The sequence below is a fragment of the Ursus americanus genome, chromosome 31 (genome assembly GCF_024610735.1).
Source record: "Ursus americanus isolate L20-20 chromosome 31, mUrsAme1.1.p, whole genome shotgun sequence".
Classification (NCBI taxonomy): Eukaryota; Metazoa; Chordata; class Mammalia; order Carnivora; family Ursidae; genus Ursus; species Ursus americanus.
In genome coordinates, this window is record NC_142157.1 from 32,631,086 (window position 1) to 32,647,869 (window position 16,784).

The following is a 16,784-nucleotide window of genomic DNA, read 5'->3' on the forward strand; positions in this document are numbered from 1 at the left end:
AGCACAAAGTGTTTGGACCATGATTAAAGTTATTTTTCTATTTCTTTTTTCATCTCTGGCTCAGTTTAAATTTTTTTCTATTTTGAAGTGTATTTTATAATGTACATGACGGATTAGTAAAGAGCGCATTTATATAATACATACAAAATAGACATGTATCTGGCTGCAAGTTCAAAAACTGTTAGTAATAGTAGAGATTTCATCAAAAAAGACGGACCCCACTGTTCAGAGGTCACGTTGCCCTTGTGTGCACGAGACGGGAAAGCATTGGCGTCCTTTTTCACCAAGGCTGTCCACAGCACGAGAGAGAGGCCCCCCTGGCAGCCCTCCAAACCGGTGGTCATCTCCCTGTGGACCACACGGGACAGGGCCATTACCAGAGGGGCAGGCGTCCCACCTGCGAGGAGCCGCGGCAGGTGCCACACCTGCGGGGCCCTGCGCTTCCCGACCAGGTGGTGCGCGGGGCAAGCCTCGCCGGACCCCGTGGGCCGCCGGGGTAAGCAAACAGGGCCCGGCTGCCTGGCCCCCGTCGGGTCCCCTGCTTCGCCTTCCCGGCCAGCGCCCCAGATGTCTGTCCAGGCTCGGGAACGAACCCCTGCAAGCCTCCGCTGAGCTGGCCCGTGTGCGCTTGCTGGTCCAACGAGAGGAGGCCGCCGGGGCGCCAGCATCCAGGGCCCAGGCCGTCCGTTTCCAGCCTCAAGTCGGCTCCCCGGGTCCCCACCGCCACCCCCGGACGACCCCCAGGTAGAGCCTCCAATCGACAGGCGGGGCAGCGGCGCCCTCTGCCGCCAGAGCCGCGAATGCGCCGGCGCCCGGCTCGGACCCGCTTCAAAATCCTCCTCAGACGCCTGCGACGCAGGCGAGACCTGGGATCCCAGCTGGGGTCTCCGCTGCGATGTTGGCCTAGCCGTCGACAGTCCGCGCCCTCGTGCTTTCCGGAGCGTTCTGGGATATATGCACAGTGCGGCAGAACCTGTGGGCCGCCCGCGCTGGGACCAGCTGAAGTAAGCGCAGTGCTCACCGTGGGCACGCGTCCTCGACCCCAGCTGTGCGGGGCCAAGTGTTTCTCATCTTCGCGGTATTTGCCATGCTGTTGCTATTCCTAGCGGTCCTAGTAAAAACCCACTTACAAATGTGTAGTCCTTTTCTCTGTAGAATATAAAGCGATGGAACGTACGGTACTGTGTGGTCCCTCAAGGCTGTGAATTGGCATTTGTCAGCGCCCCAGTTTAACATGTAGGGGTGAGAACACCCCCCCCCCCGCCCCCTCCAGCGAGCAGGGCCTTTGCAAGGCTGGAATTCTGGTGGGAAGGACTCCGTGTAAGATGTGGAAATCAATTACACTAGGCAGGAAGCTCGGATGATCAGTTAAAATTATTTGTCAAAATATTAAGTGAGCAGTTGCGTGAACTGTGCATCCAGTGTGTACATTCATGCATTTAAAAAAAGCAAGTTACTGGGGCGCCTGGGTGACACAGCGGTTAAGCGTCTGCCTTCGGCTCAGGGCGTGATCCTGGCGTTATGGGATCGAGCCCCACATCAGGCTCCTCCGCTACGAGCCTGCTTCTTCGTCTCCCACTCCCCCTGCTTGTGTTCCCTCTCTCGCTGGCTGTCTCTATCTCTGTTAAATAAATAAATAAAATCTTTAAAAAATAAAAATAAAAAAAAGCAGGTTACAAATGACATATGCTGTGCGGCAGGTCTGTGAGGACTTGATGCCCATTTATTGGATGTGTATACGTGTTACATATATATTTTTTTTAATTTATTTATTTGAGAGAGAGAGAGCATGTGTGCAGGGGAGAGGGGCAGAGGGAGAGGGAAGGACACTCCTCACTGTGCACAGAGCCCCCACTCGGGGCTCGATCTCAGGACCCTGAGGTCATGACCTGAGCCGAAGCCGAGAGTCCCAGGCTCCACCAACTGAGCCGCGCAGGCACCCGTGTTACATGTTTTATGTAAGTTGTTTATCTACATATGTCGAGGACATGGGCAAAGATTAGAAGGATCCACTAGAAAGAGGACTCTTCTTAGATACTGCTATTTTAGGCCATTTTTACTTTCTATAATTGAGCTTTTCTCTGTTTTCTTTGCATTCTGAATCCGGCAGAATTACTTTGTTAAATAGAAAAATTCTGTAAATACTAATAAAAAGCCCTATTAGCTAATCGTGTAGAATTTTTCTCACCCTTAACAGAAAGAGGGAAACATCTGATAATTAATTCATGAAAATGAGCCTTTTTAATCTAACATAATAATTTATATAAGCAGCTTAAAAAAAAAAAAGGCCCTAAGCTTGGTGCTGAAGTGCCATCTGGTGAGATGAGTCACATGCTGTCCGGCATGAGCCTGTGTGGCCACGCGCCCTCACGCCCTTCCCGACGCAGTGGGTGGAAGGCTGGACCCTGAGTGCAGGAGGGGGAGGGCCCACATGTCCTCTCTGAGCTGGCGTTTCCACAGGTACACTTAAACAGAGAAAAACCCTCTGTGTTGAACTGAGACATCTCCCACTTTCAGCCAGGTGTTCTCTGGATGTGTGACGGCAAGGATTTTGGGGGGATTGTCAGGGACAGAGGAGCGCAGATGACACAAGGGGGCCCAGGGTCGGTGAGGGGGCCGAGTGACAGATGTAGAGACTCGTTATGCGATGGACTCAACTCTTGTATTTAAGTATTTCCATAATACCGTCTTTTTTCCGAGAGCACAGGCCCATAGCTTGTCTTGTAAAAATCCCATCACACTGTGCTCCAAGGATCCTGAGGACTGAGGGTTCTCCATGGAGGGTGGTCACTGCTCCCATGGGGTTTGTCTCCATCACTGGGACCGGCTGAACCGTCTGAATTGCTCAGGGAGCTCAGCTTCTGTTCCAGGCGGAAATCCACCCAGATCAAACCCCGTCCCTCCCCTCCCTGGCTGCCCTGTGCAGAGGTGGGCCGGTTCAGACCTGGGGGTCTGTTGGGGCAGCAGGAGGAGGAAGGGGGAAGCCATGCTCAGTAATCTATGTTGAAAGGATAGTCCTTGTGGTTCTCAGCTCTGAAAAACAGGAAAACAAATAAAAATAGAAATGTATATTCTTTTTGAAAGAAACATTCTAAAAGCTACAGTCGAGTCCTTTCAAGCTCCCGGATGTATTAAGTTAGTGTCTGGGTTCGCTCAGTGGCCCAGCCTCAAACAGGAAGGACTTATGAGAAGGCTTAATTCACCTAAAACGTATATAATCAGCACCTATTCGGAAACCAACCCTCTATTGCGAAAGGAAGTAAAGGAGACGTATTTACATGGGTAACCTGCACATTCGGAAGTTTCTGTCCAGGGCGAGGATGTCATTCATATCCTGTTCCGACAATTCAAAGTCAAACACCTGCAGCCAAAACACGTGCACAGCAAATTCAGATCAGGGAGCACTTCGCTGAGCGCACATTACCCGCAGGCGCCATGCCAGGCCTGTGGGGGACACAACGCCGTGGGTGAAACACCGCGTGTGACGCCTGCAACTTCCCCAGAGCATCAGCCTTCGCACACGCAGTGGCCTGTGAGCTGCCGTCACCGGACACGGGCTGCCAGGCTGGGGGGAGCCCCCAGAAATACGGGGTGGGTACTGCATTCAGCCCATGGGAATAAGGGACATCCCGGACTGGTTAGGAAGTGCAGCAAAGAATTCTTTTCCCACTGCTCGAAAAACCCAAAAACTGAAAAACCAAAGCCCAAAACCTTTGTGCCCCACACCGTACCAGCTAGGAGGACGCTTGGGCCCCGGGACCATTCAGTCTAGCGGTGTCTGTAACACAGTGCGGTTCCTGCGTCTGTTCCTTCTAACGCAGAATTCCAAGCTGCCACCCCGCCCACCCTTTTGCTCTTAACACACTTGTGGAGTAGGACTCCCTCCTAAAATAAGAGCTTTTGTCCCAGGAGAACGACCCCTAGGTGCCGCTGAGGAGCTGGGAGAGAAGGTGCAGTGGCCAGGGGCCCGGCCTCTCCCCACAGGATCTCCTCCACCCCAGTCCAGCAGAAACCAGGGACTCGGTGTCCACGGCAGTTCCGACCGCAGGGCCGGCTGCGGCCCAGGGGGGCAGCTGGGCTCAGTTCTGGAGGGCTCAGGGCAGCCCGGGGGCAGCGGTCCACAGCGCTGGGGAGCAGGTGCGTGGCTGGGCCGACGCCCTGGCTGTTCATCCCCTCTCTGTTCCCCGTTTCAGCCGGTTTGCCAGCTCCTAGACTGGGTACGGTCGCCCCCTCGGGTTCCTCGTGCTGTGGCCACGGCTTCATCCCGCCCCTCTGCTGCGTCAAAGCCACAGGACCCCCGGCTCACTAACATACGATCCCAAACCCTTGGAGTAAAAGAAGAAAAGCACTTTCCTGGATATTCTCAAGAATCCGCTTTGGGGTGACGGATTTGGGGATCACTATCACATTCCTCTGGATCTGAAATCGGAGCAAAATCTACAGAAGAAATAGTCTAATATCAGACAGAGGGAAATCCTGTGGAGTCAGCCGTTTCCCGCACAGATTACATTATACTGTGCAGTGAAGTCCGAAGGTCAGGGGCTGCAGAGCTTTTATTATAAGCTCTCCTCTTCCAAAGTCCTTCAGGAACCAAACCAGCGTATTCTGGACGTTCTTCCAACGCGTGTGCAATGACCACCACTGGCCCATGGGGAGTTCCGTGAGTTAAAGGATTCGCTGAAGCGCCCAACCCCTACACGTTGGACATCAGAGCAGGGAAGACAGTGCTAAAGCCCTTTCCTGTCCCATTCGGCTGGTGGGCCGACGGAGAGGGCCCCAGAGCTCCACATCGGAGTCCCAAGCAGGGGGGCTCGCAGCCTGAGTGGGTGGGAGCACGGCCCTGGGCGCTAGTGAGCCAAGGGAGCTCCGGGCAGGGGTCCGCCCGGCCAGCCTGCGGGAACCCTTCCTCCGCCCACTCCCGGGCTCCCAGGGGATGCGGGCGCGGCCCCCCAGCCCCGGCAGCCCCCTCCTTACCTGGGCAGGAGACTTGCTGTACTTCCGGGCCACCCTCTGAATCACCGGGTCATCCAGCAGGTCTACCCCCTCACTAGAGAGAGCAGGACCGGGCAGGGGGTTAGGGTGCCACACATGGGTGCTTCTCGCTTCAAACAACACAGCACTTGTCCAGAATGCAAAACCTAGATTTGCTTTGTCTGATCGCAATACTTGCTCACTGCAGGGAAGCTGAGTGGTACAGAAGAGCTCATCACCCAAATGCCACCGTCCAGCGACAACCACTGCTAACACTCCCTAGAGACAGCCGCACACGCTGCTTTCATGCACATTTGCTGTTTTCTCTAGAACAAGGTGGTACCGTTGGAGGGTCTCAGGCAGCGTGTGTCCCTCTGACACTTACTGCAAGGCCTGGGGTCATGCCTACGGCACTGTTCCTAAGTAATTGTTGTCAATGGTGGTAATTTCAGCAAAGTTCAACTCAAATACCAGACCACCCGGAGACCGGGAACGTGTGGAATCTCTGGGGTAGAGAATGGCGCCCTCCCTCAGCGTGGGGCCCGCGGCACAGGCCCTAACCCCTCGGGAGAGACCTTCCTGCAGGGCACATTCTTTAGGCAGCTCCTAGGTTCCCAGCACTGCTCTAGGAACAGTGCCCAGAGTGTCCTGAAGGAACTGAACGGCTGATTCCATTTGCCGTGGGCCCAGCACTCAGCTGGTTCCCCTCCCCTGGGCGGCTCCCACCACCCACTGTGGCCCCAAGACCCGGAGCTCAGCTGCACAACATGACCCAGACTTCCAGCAACTGCCTCGCTGCTACCAAGATCAAAGACCTGTGCCTGCTTCCCATGGGACACACACAGGTAATCAGGTCAAATATTTCTAGTCCTCCCGGGGCCCCTGGTCTGTCCCAGGCACTGAGGCAGGGGCTAGCAGAGAGTCACAAATCACATGCTGTCCCTGCACTCAAGCCACTCTGACAAGTGGGGAAAGGAACTCATGACAAGACAGTGTGACGAGGGCTAGGGACAAAACGTGAATATGGGGAGTCCAGAGGGCTTCCTGGAGGAGGTGACGCAGAATTAAACCATATATTAGAAGTTAGAGTTTGCCAGATTTAAAAAAAAAAAAGAAGGATAACAGATCTCTAGGTAAAGAGAACAGTCTGTGCGGAGGCACAGAGACTGGAAAGAATGCGCTCTATTCCGGGAGACCCGCTTAGTTTCAAGTGGTTGGTGCGCACACTTTCTGCAGGAACAAATGAGGCCAGAAATAGGCAGAGGCCAGACCAGTTGGGACTCCTAGGCAAAGCCAAGAACTGAAGAGTTTTTAAGCAGGAAAGTGACTGGATCAAATTGAGACGCTCCCTTTGGCTACCGTGAATGGGGCAGATCTGGCCGGAGTGAAGAGGCTGCAGAATTACTCATGAGAACCACTTAACTAAGGCAGCGATGGCAAGAACAGAGATCAGGAGACAGATCCCAGGTTCTGCGGCAGAATGATCAGTGGATGTCGCTGATGGATTGGAAAGGCCGGATTTCCAGGTGTCTGGTCCGGGGCGTGCGAGTGAGGGCTCCATAGCTTAGCTAATGGAGGGAGCACAGCTCAGAGTTCAGGGTCTGGGGAAAGAGGACAGGTAGAGTCTCTGTTCTGTGGGGACGGGGATGTCTGTGAACCAGCCCGACAGGGTGGTCTAGCAGAGGACCCTGCGCTAGTCCAGCGCTCTGGAAGAGGCTGCTCCCGGCTGCTTCCGTCCCTCAAAGTGACTCTTCTCTGGCTCCCAGCACCAGCTCCCTCCCGCAGCCCACAGGGTGCAGGGCGCTGTGAGTTCCCCCTGCAGGTGCCTGTGGTCCCTGCACCTCCTGCCCACACTGTCCTTCCTGAGATCCCCTATTAAACTACCCAAATTCACGCAGAGGGTGCGTCCCTTTCCTGCCAGAGCCACGACTCGCTCCCACCGACGCAGCCCTACCTGGAACCACCGAGGGGCCGGTACGCGGTCACGGACACATCTCTGGACTGGCAAAAACGGATCAGATCCTTCTGGGTAAGATACGGGTGGCACTCAATCTACAAAGAGAATCCCAGCTTACCAAAAATTCAGAGCAACAGTATGCTGGGAAACAGGGCACACATTAGTGTCTCGGCTCTGTCACTGAGGAGCTGCGTGACCCGTCCCCAGGCTCAAGCGTCGCGCCTGTGAAGCAACAGGCCCCTGAGAATGGGCAGGAGGGACACCTGCGTTCCCTGGACGCTCAAACAGTGCCTGCTTGGCGAGGACCCTGCTCTTGTCCTTGACTTTCTGCTCCAGCCCGGGTCACTGACATCCTCGACGTTGCACTTAGGGGCCATCGTCTGTCTCCCCCCATTCGATGTAGGCCCCACGAAGGCACAGATTCGGCCTGACTTTGTTGCGTTCCCAGACATCCAGAATATGCTAGGCATACAGCACGCGCCCCGTCAACACTTGTGAGGTGCGCGGACAAGGCTGGGGAGTCACGTGGCAAACACATGCTCCGGGGGACGCTAATGGACATTTGAAGAAACCGGAGAGCAGGATTCCCGTCTCCACGTACGATTCCAGGGCATCGGCGGGCTGAAAACAAACACTTGCTTGGGGCGAACTGGGAGCTCCAACAGGGCCCCGTGGGCTCCAGGACCGCGCTCAGGAGCACGGCAAACAGCCGCGGGGCTCTGAAAGCCCTTCCGAGGGTACATTCCCGGGGGCTCAGAACCCTAGCTGGGAAACACACCCCCAGCCCCTCCGCACCCCACAGATGCGGCAACAACCCTCCCCCGGGTTTGAAGAGCCACCTCCAACCCCGATGGGACAGGAGCTGTGACGCACACGAACAGATTCTAGGCACGCGACGCTGTCAAGCAGGGAAACTAAGCCGTGCCTCACGTGGGTACGGCGGCTGGAAGAGCTTCCAGAAGGCAGAGGCTGTTCTGTTCCCGCCCTGGGTGGTGACCTGCAGAGACTCACCAAGTGACCCCGCTTCCCGTATCCACGCGAAACTTCGGCTGGGAAGTTTTTTTAATAAAAAATGGAACGTGATGCTCTGTTCTTAATGTCCCCAAACCAGAAAACACCCAAGCGCCCATCAGCGCTAGAATGGGTAAGCTCCCTGCGCTCTACTGGTGTAAAGGAGGCCCACGCGGGGAACAGCACGAGGGACAATCATACGTGAACGTGGAAGCATCCAACAGGTACAAGGTTGAAAGAAGCCAGACACAAAAGAGCACATAAGGTGCCATGTTATCTGCATAAAGTTCCAAAGCTACTCTGCTGTTAGTCATGGGCACACTGGCTGCCCTGTGATCCTAGAAGAGAGCGTGGAGGGGCTCCCAGGTGCCGGTCGCGCTGTTTCTAGACCTGGATGCAGGGCGCGGCTGGGCTCCGTTCAGGAGAATCTAGCAGGCGCTACTGTCACGTGTGCTCTCTGTAAATGAACATGACACTTGAGCGAACGTCTAGGTAAAATAAAGTGCTAGAAAAATGCCCTTTCCTCACGAGCCAGCTCCCTGCATGGAAGTCCTGGGAGCGTCTGTGAACGTGGGGGTCTTTCAGCTGCCCACCCTGTGAGGCTGGAGAGAGAGGAGGGGGCCCCGGCGCTTCCCCAGGAAGCCCGCACCGCTGTGAGCACCACTGTTAGCAAGGTGGGAGGGCACCCCGGGACCCTTCACCCCTTCTGCGCAGAGAAAACCCGGTTCAGCCCCTGCCCTGGCTTCTGAGGGCAGCACCTGTCCACACAAACCTCTGGGGCGGCTCTCCTGCCTCGGCGACAGCTCCCTGCCTAACTGCTCCCTAAGTCACCCAATTGCAGTCACAGGAGAAAAATGCCCACTGTGTGCCCCACCCCTTCTTCAGTTTCCCGTCCAGCCACATGCGAGTGACAGCTGAAAAGCCAACTCCCTCTGTTAAAGTCTCACCTGGTTAGTCATTGGCTTGAATCGCAAGTTGGGTTTATTCAAAAGTCTCTCCAGCTGCTTGTGGTTGAAGTTTGACACCCCGATGGCTTTCACCAGCCCCGCGACCACCAGGTCCTCCATGGCCTAAAGAGAACAGAGCCGTTCCGCTCCACTGGTAATGCACGCCCCTGACTCGTCTTCACGCTGCACAGGCCGCATCCACGATTCCTAAATGGCTCGCCCGGCACCCCACAGGCATTCTGCCCCCCAGGCCTACTCCACTTGCACCTCTCCCTCGCTGGGGGACTGTGGGCACGTTTATCTGACCACACTAAGCCTCGGTGTCCTCCCTTGCCAAGTGGGGACAATCTCGTCCGTGCCACAGGATTGTTTTAAAGATTCCATCAAATCACGCACGCAGCATTAAGCTCCGGGCTGGAACGCGGTAAACGCTCAGCGTGGAGCTGTTACTATCTTCTTACCCCAAAGACCTGTAGACACGGTGTTGGGCAAGGACGTCCACTGCTGTCCCCTCACCTCTCTCTCCACCTAGATCATATGCTTCCCGAGCACAGGGAGGTTCTCCTGCTGGCCCTCAGCTTCAGCGGGAGCGTGACCCGGTGCAGTGCACGTCGTCAGCGTGAGTCCGGGGTGGCCCCGGGTGGGTGACCAGTCAGTGCACGACAGCTACGGCCCGCCTGCAGCATTATCCAGAACCCCGCTGCGTGCACAGATGGCCCAGAGTTTAACGCACAGTTTTCCAGAGAGGCAGTGCCGTGGGACAGAAAGGGCAGGGGCCCCTGGCTCTCTCAGCCCAGACCCCTCGGCTAATCTGTTTCGCTGATTCCCATTTAAGAGAAATGGCGTTATACGCAAGTAATGAATCATGGAAGATTACATCAAAAACTAGGGATGTCCTGTATGGTGACTAACATAACATAATAAAACATTATTATTTAAATAAATAAATAAATAAATAAATAAATAAATAAATAAATAAATAAAAATAATAAGAGGAATGGGGTGAGGGGTGGCCTGGCTGGTGCTCCTCCCCGGCTGTGCGACTCCCTTGTTCTGCCTGGTACTCCAAGGCCGGCTCCCATGCATCTCCCTGAACTCACTGTGACTTCACCTGCTTCTCAGGCCTCACCCCTGCCCTCCTCTACCCTACATCGGTGTGCAATATTACACACGCCACATCAGCCCGGGGCGGCGGGAACCCCCGACTCGCTTCCACACTGGCACCCCTCCCCCGACTCCCATGCTCGCTGCTTTGCTCCAGGCCTCTTCCTCCCCTCGTGTCTGGACTCCAGCAGCAGGCTGCAAGCCTGCACCCCATCCTCCAGCTGCTTCCAGCGCCCCCCAAACCTCGCCGTGCTGCCGGGCATCGCTCCGACGAGCGGTTACAGACGGACCATCAGCAGCTACGGAATAGCAGTGGTGGGTAGCACCCCGTAATGGAAAAATGGATTTAAAAATTTTCTTTTTATCCTCTTCTGTATTTCTGTAATGACTGCGTGATGTTTTCTAATCAAAACACAAGTCGACGCGGAGACCGACAGCAGGTCTGCCTCAGTGAGCCCTCGAGCAGACGTCGCGGAGAGGAGCCGCCCGGGACAGACGCAGACGGCCGCTCAGGTGCCTGAGTTTCCGAGTCAGGTGCGCGCTCCCGTTCACACCGCACACCTGTGTCCCTGCCCACGGCCCGCCCACGGAGGCCTGGCACCCTCCCCGGAGGCCCGCCGGCCCACGGCTCACCTCCCACGTGTCCAGGAAGTCTGTGTCACTGGGTATCACCATGCCGCTGCGGTCCAAGGGCATGTCCTCGTCCCCGGGCTGTGAGGCAGAGGAGGGAGCTGACGGGGGCCGCGGGGGCCTCGAGCCCAGGCCTCTGCTGAGCTGCGGCCCACGTGGCCCTGTGGCTGGCCCACGCTCCCTGCACCACCCGACGGGCGTGACCAGAAAGCAAGGTGCCACGAGCACCTTTCGTACCTTGAACCCCATGGGCCAGTGTATGAGGTAAAGGTCCAAGTAATCCAGCTTCAAGGCCTTCAGACTCCTGGTGCACGCTGCTTTCACCAAGGACTTCTTATGGCTGGTGCACCAGAGCTGCCGGGGGGGGGGGGGGGGGGGAGCCGGGGTTAACATGACCTCTGCCCCTTGGCCCCACAAACCCAGTGTCAGGAAGACACACAACATCCAAGAGCAGATGGCAACGACACTATCGTCAGATGGTCCCAGGACTCACTCGGGGAGGGCTCTCCAAAACTGGTCTCTGCTGCCTGAGTCCTACTCAAGGGAAGTTGGCGGCCCCGTGTACTCTGGGATGGGGGTGGGGGGCATCTGGTTATCTGAATCCACCGGGACCGAAAGCAAACCAAAGCCAAACTAAACCCAAGCCAGAGCCCGTAAGCAGAAAGGGGGGGAGGAAAACTCAGAGGAAATTCTCCACTGTGTGCCCCACCTCCGTCAGCTCCGCGTTGAAGGTCCTGGGGACGAAGGGCTCATACTCGAGCAGTTAGTTAAGTTAGGTGGGCGAGCGAACATCCACCGGCCTGGACTGACTTGGGTAGTTCCCTCCCCGCCCTCTGTTTATTTTTTTTTTAAAGATTTTATTTATTTATTTGACAGAGATAGAGACAGCCAGTGAGAGAGGGAACACAGCAGGGGGAGTGGGAGAGGAAGAAGCAGGCTCATAGCAGAGGAGCCTGATGTGGGGCTCGATCCCAGAACGCCGGGATCACGCCCTGAGCCCAAGGCAGATGCTTAACCGCTGTGCCACCCAGGCGCCCCCCTCCCCGCCCTCTCTTAAGTCGGAAACCCACGACTGGTTCTGCCTCTCGTTACTTCGGTCACACTGTTTGGTATTTAACTGTGACGGGAGCCAATCCGAAGGCTCGGACGCAGCAAGAGAAAACACAGAAACAAGTACAAGAAAGAGGCATGAAAGATGTAGCAACACACGGTAAACACAGTGGATAGACCAGAACGAAGAAAAACAAAAAAATTAAAAATAGATTGTTAGCAACAGGACTCTCTAGATGGTGAGTATATAAAGTGATTTTTTTAAAAATTATATTTCCATGACTTTTCCAAACGTCAAGAGTGATGAGCACACCTGTCCTGCTGGCTTTGATGCACTCAGGAGCAAATGTCCCCTGATTTCGGGGCTGGCCTCAGCAATCCCGGCACCCACCTCCCTTCCTGGAGTAGCAGGAGAGACTTCTGCTCCCCAGCCAGGTGCATACCTAGGCCTCTCCCTTACCCGCCCTCTGCTCCAGCTTTAGAAGCACCAAAGAATTACAGACGTCATTGGAGGGTAAAACAGAAGAGCAAATCTACTACAGAAACAGCAGGAAATCTTGCAACTAGGGGCATCAGACCTGGCAACTACTCAGATGACCAAACCCAGAGTCTTGCTTTATATGCAATGACCCTCTGACCCTGCGCCATCCAGTGACTGACCCAGTCTCTCTGAGCTCATGAGAGACAGCTGGAAGGAGGGCCTGTGGCTCCTGGCCTCACAGTCTTAACGTTCCGCTTCAAAGTCCAAAGCAAAGGAGTTCTTGAACTCTGCTGTCTGGGTCTGCCCCTAAGCGGCCTGCACAGCGGTTTCCCTCTTCCCTCCTCCACCGTCCCCCGCTGTCCAAGTCCGGGCCGCCCTCCTCTCCCACCCACACGGCCCTCAACGTCTCCTGTCTTCTGCCTCCTGCCCACATGCATGCTCCTTTCAGGGGCTGCAATTGTCTAGATAGGACACAAGTCTCGCTGCTGTAGAAGATAAGCTCCCTACTTAGAGACCTTCAACTGTGCTCCTTGGTCTATGGGAAAAAGAGTAAGGCCCTTAAAAGGCACTCAGGCCTCTGTGTCTGGTCTGTCCCCTGCTCCCGCCTCGTTTCTTAGGACTCCGCTGCTTGCTATTTTCTGATCCGAGAACACCAAGCTTCTTCTAGGTCCCTGTCCCCAAGGTGCTGTCCCACGTCTCCTGCCTCTGTGCAAGCTGTCCCCTCTGCCTGTCACCCTGTCCCGGACGCCTTCACCTGCCGCATTCCCAGCACGTGCACAAAGCCGCACAAGTGTAGTCAGGTCTGGTTCCAGGACGAACTGAGCTGTCAGCTCCTGGGAGGCTAGAAAACCCTCCCGACGCCGGGTCAGCAGTCTTGCTAACTAGGCCCCGCGTGCTCGACGCCCTGCTCGCCCCGTGTGTGGAGACCTACCTTACTGACGATGAACAGGTCCTCGCGTCTCACCACACCCTCCTTGATCTTGCACTGGATCCCGTCCCCGATCTCACTCTCATTGTGGTACAAGTAAGCGCAGTCGAAGTGCCGGTATCCGGCGTCGATGGCCAATTTCACCGCCTCCGTCACTTGTCCTGGAGCCGCCTGCAGAAAGAGCACCGCAGAAGAAATCCACCCACATCCAGGGGACCCCAACTCCTCCCTAAAGTGTAGACTCAAACGGTGCCAAAGTGAGCAGGTCACGGAATGGCGCAAGTGTCAGTCAGCACTGAAATTAGGGAACGTCAGAGTCAGAAAGGATTTAGACACAATCTAAGTTCCAACTCCTTTACTTATTTGGGGAAAACTCTACAGGTATTTTTAGTGCCTGCAAATAACAGAGCCAGACGCTGGGCTTCCTGAACGAACAGAGGATAAAGAAATGGAGGAGGAATCGTAACAGTAACTGAGATACAAGAAGGTGTGGACGCACCCTCTACCCGACGAGACCAGAAGTCCGAGGGTAAAGGTAACAGGTGTACACTCACCCGAAGATAAGCCACCACCCGTGAGCATCTCCCCAAACCCACAGGCACAGTATGGATTCCATCACGATTGTGCAAGTTTGGAAAACACCCCCTGTGAACGGGGCTGCTCAAGCAAAGGGACTGGAACAGGGAAGAAGCCCGGGAGGGCTCACGACACATTGCGCTGAGCCTTCCCAAAGGGATTCATGCTTCACAAGGCACCTGCTCGCTTGACCTTTGCGGAACCCCATGCACTGTGTGTAATGGTCTTCGCGTGACGAGCTGCACACTCAGAGACGCTGAAAGCTAAAGAAGCATCCATCTCGAGACAGGAAACGAACCGCCAAGAAATTAGAAGGAAAGAGAAAATTTGAAAACAAGAATGAACATCCAGTCCAGACATAGAGAAGCTCAACAAAGCCAGAGGCTAGTTCTTTGAAAAACCTTAGTAAGGTGGACAAACTTCTGATGAGACTGATGGGACCAATTTTTTTTTTAAATGACCTGAATGAAAAACCGTCATGCAGATTAAACAGAGACCCAAAATCTTAGAAAATATTACCAATAACTATAAGCTGACAATTTGGAAAGATGAAAAGAATGGGGAAAATCCCTAGAAAAACTTACTTGAGAAGTAAAAGCTGACTTGTCCTACAATTATTTTTTAAATGGAGCAATTAAACACACACACAGTTCTACAAAATTTTGAAGGACGAAATCATCCCAATTTAACACAAAATCTCCCAGAGAAGGGAAAAACAAAGAATACTCCCAATTCATCCTACTAAGCCAGCATATCCCTGGAATTAAAAGCAGACACATTCATCTCACTCATGAATTACAGTTGCAAAAACCCTAAGTAAAATAACAGCAAATTGGATGCAAGAATATATTATGGAAAAAGAACATACTACGCCCACACTGAGTTTATCTGAGAAAACCAAGGATGGTTTGATATTAGGAAATTTATAATAATTCACATTAATAGATTAAAAAATAAATCATGTCAATCAATGTTGTATAAGATTCAACACCCATTCCTGATTTAAAGTCTTAGTAAACGACGGCAAAAGGGAACTCTTTAACCTGGTAAGGAATACCCACATTTAAAACAGCAACGATAACAAAAAAATCAAGAACAAAAAGAGCCCTAAAAACCTAGGGCAGACATCATCCTAAACATGTATCAGAAACATTCCCTTTAAGATGGGGAACAAAACAAGAATGTCCATGGTAATGGAGGCCCTATCCACCACAAGCCACTCAGAAAAAGCAATGTGAAACTTAAGGACTGGAAAAAAGGAAATGAAAGTGGCGTTATTTGCAGCTGGTATGATGATTTATGTAGAAAGCCCAAAGGAATCTATAGGCAAATGAAGAGAACAATCCGACACTTTAGCAAAGTGGCTGGAAATGTGTTGAATATACCAAAGAAGATTGTTCTTTTTTTTCTTTTAACTAGGCTCCACACCCAACATGGGGCTTGAATTTCTGACCCTGAGATCAAGAGTCCCCGCCCCACCGACTCAGCCAGCCAGCCGCCCTGAGAAGACTGTGTTTCTATGCATCGACAACGAATGAGCTGAAGACATAACCGCAGAGAAGTTTCATTTCCAGTAGTGTCACAGAATGTCCAGTACCCAGCATTAATTCCAACAAATGAAGGGAAAGCTGTATATATAACCAGATGAAGAGACACTGAGAGATGCAATCTATCTAGGACAATTTATTAGAGAAATACACTAGGGTTGGAGAAAGCCAGATTTCATGCCATAGTTGTGAGTTCTCTCCAGACTGATCTATGGATTTAATGTGATTCCACAGACCCAGAATGAGCTATATTCCCGCCTCCCCCCCCCCCCCCCCGAACCTGGGCTGTCCATGTGTTTTACTGAGGCCAAGAGAATGCAGCGGAGATGCCAGTTCCAAGCCTAGGCTTCAGGATGCCTTGTGCATTTCCCTGCTCCCCTGTGCCTCAGCCATCACCATGAGAATATCCCACATCAGCCTGCTTGAGGCTGAGAGTTAGGTGGAACCAAGTGGAGCAGCCCCAAACGTCCCAAATGAGACAAGCCAAACCCCAGACATGGGAGTGAGCCGTGCCAAGATCCACACAGCACAGAGCTGCCCAGCGGCCCACCTGCATGCAGCGGTAATAAACTACAAACCACTGAGTTTTTGTGCTTGGTTGTCGATGCAGCGCTTCTGGGCAACAGACAGCTGATGGGAGTAGCTCTAACGTTACACTACTGAAAATTACTACATAAAAACAAGACTCTGATCAGAAGGGTGATTAAGCCTGATCCAAGTCTGTGCACCTGAAGTCCAACAGAAAGGAATGTTTTGGCCTGTGAAACAGTTTTTGCAGGTTTTCCTTGCGCTGTGTGCAGGACAGGACTCCCACACCCACCGAGCCATGTGCAGAAGGCTGCGCAGAGAAGGCCGGCAGGGAAGTCAAAGCATTTAAACCGGCTGAGCGCTGAGAGGCTCGAGGGTGAGAGCCACCATGAATAAAGAGCTACATCCTTGCTCTTTAGAGTTGGAAAGTACTTAGAAGAAATCACTTAAATCATACTCGGATGAGCAGGGGTCGACGAGGCTAATTCCGACTCATCCAATCGCTTCTCTTATTAAGCACGAAATCTAAGCGATCAGTGCAAGCAGGTGCGGAGGGCTCCCAGTGAGCGCTGGGTCTCACGTCCCGGACAGCGGTGACGAAATCCGAGGACAGCAGGGCTCGCACAGGGAAGTAAGTTCTGTCCCAAACCGCACTAGTCTTTGGAACGCAGGTCACCTGGCCCAGGGCGCCCGCGGGTCCTCCCGTCCCGACCCCGCCTGGGCACCGTCTGCTCCCGGCTTTCGCAGACATTTACTGGCGAATGCTCGGAAGGGGGCCCCTGGGCAGGGGCGGCGGCGCCGGGGGGTGGGGAGGGAGAGTGGCAGGTGGCCCCGCGGGTCCTCTCCGCGGCCGGGAAAGACCCCGCCCGCCCCGGGAGCGAGGACCGCCTCACCTGCCAGGTGCCCAGGCCCAGAGCCGGGATCCGCTCCATGCTCCCAGCACCGCCGCGGCCGCAGCACTACTACCGGGGCGCGCAGCTGTGCCCGCGGCTCTGAGCAGCCGCCGCGCGCGCGGTGGGCGGTGCCAGCGGGAGGCGGCCCTGATTGGCTGGCG

The 16,784-nt window shown here is 54.3% G+C and overlaps 1 protein-coding gene across 1 annotated transcript; it reads right to left on the minus strand.

Annotated features, from left to right (window-relative positions):
• Positions 1-1,705: 1,705 nt before the first annotated feature.
• Positions 1,706-16,754, minus strand: AKR1E2 (aldo-keto reductase family 1 member E2). The gene is made up of 10 exons (XM_087857763.1): positions 16,624-16,754; positions 13,083-13,250; positions 10,858-10,974; positions 10,624-10,701; positions 8,887-9,009; positions 6,926-7,023; positions 4,975-5,047; positions 4,353-4,437; positions 3,279-3,360; positions 1,706-3,033 (listed from the first exon to the last, which is right to left on the minus strand). The coding sequence occupies exons 1-10, from the start codon at positions 16,660-16,662 to the stop codon at positions 2,991-2,993; spliced, it is 906 nt and encodes a 301-aa protein (XP_087713889.1). The 5' UTR covers positions 16,663-16,754; the 3' UTR covers positions 1,706-2,990.
• Positions 16,755-16,784: the final 30 nt, after the last annotated feature.